We start from the raw sequence: 3918 nt of genomic DNA, 5'->3' as shown, positions 1-3918 counted from the left end.
CACTTGGGACCAATGACATAGAAAATGTGACATCAGGACAATGCCAGGACACATGGTTTAATAAATGCAATTCTATACGTGGAGGGGACAGGACTGAATATCCTGATCTTCCTCAAAGTCTAATAAATAAGACTCAATTTCAAATTTCAAAAGAATATTTTACTCCTGTACAATTTCATTCAAAATTTAAAACTGGATAGATGCTGAAAGTCAGATGAACTGATTTTTTTTTATCATTTCATGGTGAAGTAATTTTCTTTATTGAAAAACCTAAATAGAGTCACAAAACTCAATACAAAGACAGAGATATATTAATGATTTTGAATAAAATTTCCATTCACCAAGAAGCCTAAGATCTGCAAGGTTTTTAAAAGAGCCATTACATTCTGGATGGAGAAAAGTAAGAATAGGCTAAATGAACGACCTGTTAGTAGATTACAGAAAGTTTCATAGGATATAGTAAATTATATCTTAAACAGGATGGCAAAACTATTTTGCTGAATATTTATCAATGGACATCAACTTGTCTAATATTCAGTTCTCCTCCACTCAAATTTTAATACTGATTGCTTTTTTCATGCCTTCTTTCAGGACCTGCCTAATTTAATGACTAGGGAAAGACAAGCAAAGTAAAGGTTTGTGGTGAGCCAGACTTTTTCCCATGTGGTCTATGAACATGACAGCCCTCACTTCCTGTTGCGGGGAGTCACACAGGTACCGGGTAGTATGTATATGTGCTGCCAGGCACTCAAAGACAATGAACTCTCAGCTTGAGGCAGAACTAAGCACATTTGAACAGGGGAATCCATGCCTCATGCCGCTCTCCTGTCTGCTCTGGGTGTTCCTGGCCATCACCTTCTTTGGTAGGAAGGCTTCCAAACATGGGTGCGAGTGTTCAGGGTGAAAGGACTGCACATAGGCACGTGGAGCTTCACAGGGACGAGGGGAGGAAAGGAGGACTGGAGAAAAGCAGGCGTCTTAGGATTTCAATTTTTTGTCTTTGGATCCTAAATAACTCCTACACTATTTTATTCACTGCTTCATCTTTGTTTTCTGATTTTTTTTCCCCCCCCCACAGGATCTGGTGTGGCTCAGAAAGTTACTCAAGACCAGTCAGATGTATCCAGCCAAGTGGGGCAGTCAGTTACCCTGAATTGTTGGTATGAAACAAATTGGGATGTTTACTACCTTTTCTGGTACAAGCAACTTCCCAATGGACAGATGACTTATGTTATTCGTCAAGGATCATTAGTCACAAATGCAAAGGAAGACCGCTACTCTGTAAACTTTAAGAAAGCAGATAAATCCATCAGCCTCACCATTTCAGCTTTACAACTGGAAGACTGTGCAAAGTACTTCTGTGCTCTCTGTGAACTCACAGTGCTTGAAGTAATAGGAAAAGCTGTACAAAAACCCCAGAGCTTAGTAAGAGAGAGCCCCTCTGCTGCAAGACCCCAGCTTAAACGCACACCCGCAGACCCCAGACTGGAAATGATAGTCCTGTGGTTATTTAAGTTGTGGTCTGGATCAGAAGATTTAGTTCCAATTAAAGGCACCGTCTACTTTATTTGGAAACAGGTGTCCAGAGTAACTTTCTACTAATATATTCTCCTCTTGAATTTTTGACTTTAAATCAACTGTACAGAACATGTGTAAAGTTGTCTAAATTTGAAAACTTGCCCCATAAATACTTTAAACTGACAGTTTTACTTCATCACAAACCTGGGTCTAGTTGTGTGGAATCACCATCAAAACTATTTCCTTAATTGTTTCCTCTTAGACTTTGTGTCAGGGCACAATCAGAAAAGCAGAACCATGGGTGATGAGGAATAAGAGATTAGTTCTAGGGATTAGAACGCAGGCAATGGCTAGAGCTGGTGGACGAGTCTGTACAAAGTTGTTATCTTTATATCTGGTGTCGAGACTAAATTCACTTTAAGTCAGATTAGAGTAACATTGATACTTTTGAACTGTGGTGTTGGATAAGACTCTTGAGAGTCCCTTGGACTGCAAGGAGATCCAACCAGTCCATCCTAAAGGAAATCAGTCCTGAATATTCATTGGAAGGACTGATGCTGAAGCTGAAATTCCAATACTTTGGCCACATGGTGCAAAGAACTGACTCATTGGAAAAGACCCTGAAACTGGGAAAGATTGAAGGTGGAAAGAGAAGGGGATGAAAGAGGATGAAATGGTTGGATGGCATCAATGACTCAATGTACATGAGTTTGATTAAGCTCTGGGAGTTGGTGATGGACAGGGAAGCCTGGCATACTGCAGTCCATGGGGTCGCAAAGAGTCGGACACAACTGAGCAACTGAACTGAACAAAACTGAACTGAGGGTAACATTTGCAAAGGAAAGTATGATGGGGACAAAAGCATGGACAAACTGTGACAGACGAAGTCACACTTGAACTATGAGGACAACTGGAACCCACGGACTTGTCTGTCCCTCACTTCCTTCAGTCTCACAATACTGGGTGACTTTGAAGAGAAGTGGGTGTCATTTGCTATCATGCTACATGCATACTTGGCCCAAGACAAAGAAGATGAGGAGGACATCTAACGGGAAGTGGAGGAATTATGAGTCAACAATAAGATGAGCTAGTTCAGCAGCAGCAATGTGTAGAAAAAGCATTTGTCAAAATCCAATAGTCAACCGTGGTGAAAACTCTAAGAAACACAGGAATAATGGAGAAGTTCCTCAACAGCTTTTAGCATGTTTACTGGTAAAAGACTATACTTTTCCCTAAGGAAGGGAACAAAGGGAGAATATCCACTTTAATCACTCTCCTTCAGCACAGTGCTGGACGTTGTAGCCAGTGCAGTAAAGCAAATAAATATATAAATAATCTTTTAAGCCAGAAAGGCAGTCACATCACCACTATTTTCTATCTATGTAGGAAATCCCAAAGAATATGCCCTCCAAAACTCCTACAACTATTAAGTGGGTTCAGAAGGTCTCAGGATATATAAGGTAAACACACAAAATAAAATGCATTTTTATATACTATCAGTAAACATATGGATACCTAAATTAAAAATATACTATTTACAATGGCTCAAGAAAGACCCTAAATCCTTAGGCATAAATCTAAGAAAACGTGTACAGACCTTAAACACAGAAAGCTACAAAACACTGGTACTTCCAAAAAATAAAAATAGCCAATTATTCTAGCTATTATCCTAGAAAGACCAACTTTCCCCCCATGGAGCTGCACAGGCACTTTTAGAGGGGAAAAAAAAAAATTGATGACACATACATTATGACCTCTTTTTGGACTCTATTCTGTTTATTGACTTCTTTATTTTATCCTAATACCAACAGACCATTCTATCTTAATTACTGGGGCTTCATACACATTTTGAAATCTGGAAATGCAAGTCATGTTGTTTTTTTTTTAATTTAATTTTATTTTTAAACTTTACATAATTGTATTAGTTTTGCCAAATATCAAAATGAATCCACCACAGGTATACGTGTATTCACCAACCTGAACCCTCCTCCCTCCTCCCTCCCCATACCATCCCTCTGGGTCATCCCAGTGCACTAGCCCCAAGCATCCAGTATCGTGCATCGAACCTGGACTGGCATCTCATTTCATACATGATATTTTATATGTTTCAATGCCATTCTCCCAAATCTTCCCACCCTCTCCCTCTCCCATAGAGTCCAAAAAACTGTTCTATACATCAGTGTCTCTTTTGCTGTCTCGTACACAGGGTTATTGTTACCATCTTTATAAATTCCATCTATATGCGTTATTACACTGTATTGGTGTTTTTCCTTCTGGCTTACTTCACTCTGTATAATAGACTTCAGTTTCATCCACCTCATTAGAACTGATTCAAATGTATTCTTTTTAATGGCTGAGTAATACTCCATTGTGTATATGTACCACAGCTTTCTTATCCAT

General features: G+C 39.2%; 1 gene segment (V, D, J or C); it reads left to right on the top strand.

The window, feature by feature from the left end:
* Window positions 1-780: 780 nt before the first annotated feature.
* On the top strand, window positions 781-1602 carry LOC133255462 (T cell receptor delta variable 1-like). The segment is given in 2 exon segments: window positions 781-863; window positions 1079-1602. Coding segments are annotated over 2 exon segments (573 nt in total).
* Window positions 1603-3918: the final 2316 nt, after the last annotated feature.

Source organism: Bos javanicus, chromosome 10, assembly GCF_032452875.1.
Source record: "Bos javanicus breed banteng chromosome 10, ARS-OSU_banteng_1.0, whole genome shotgun sequence".
Lineage (NCBI taxonomy): Eukaryota > Metazoa > Chordata > Mammalia > Artiodactyla > Bovidae > Bos > Bos javanicus.
Note: the sequence above shows the minus strand (reverse complement) of the source record. Positions and strands in the feature narration are given on the sequence as shown.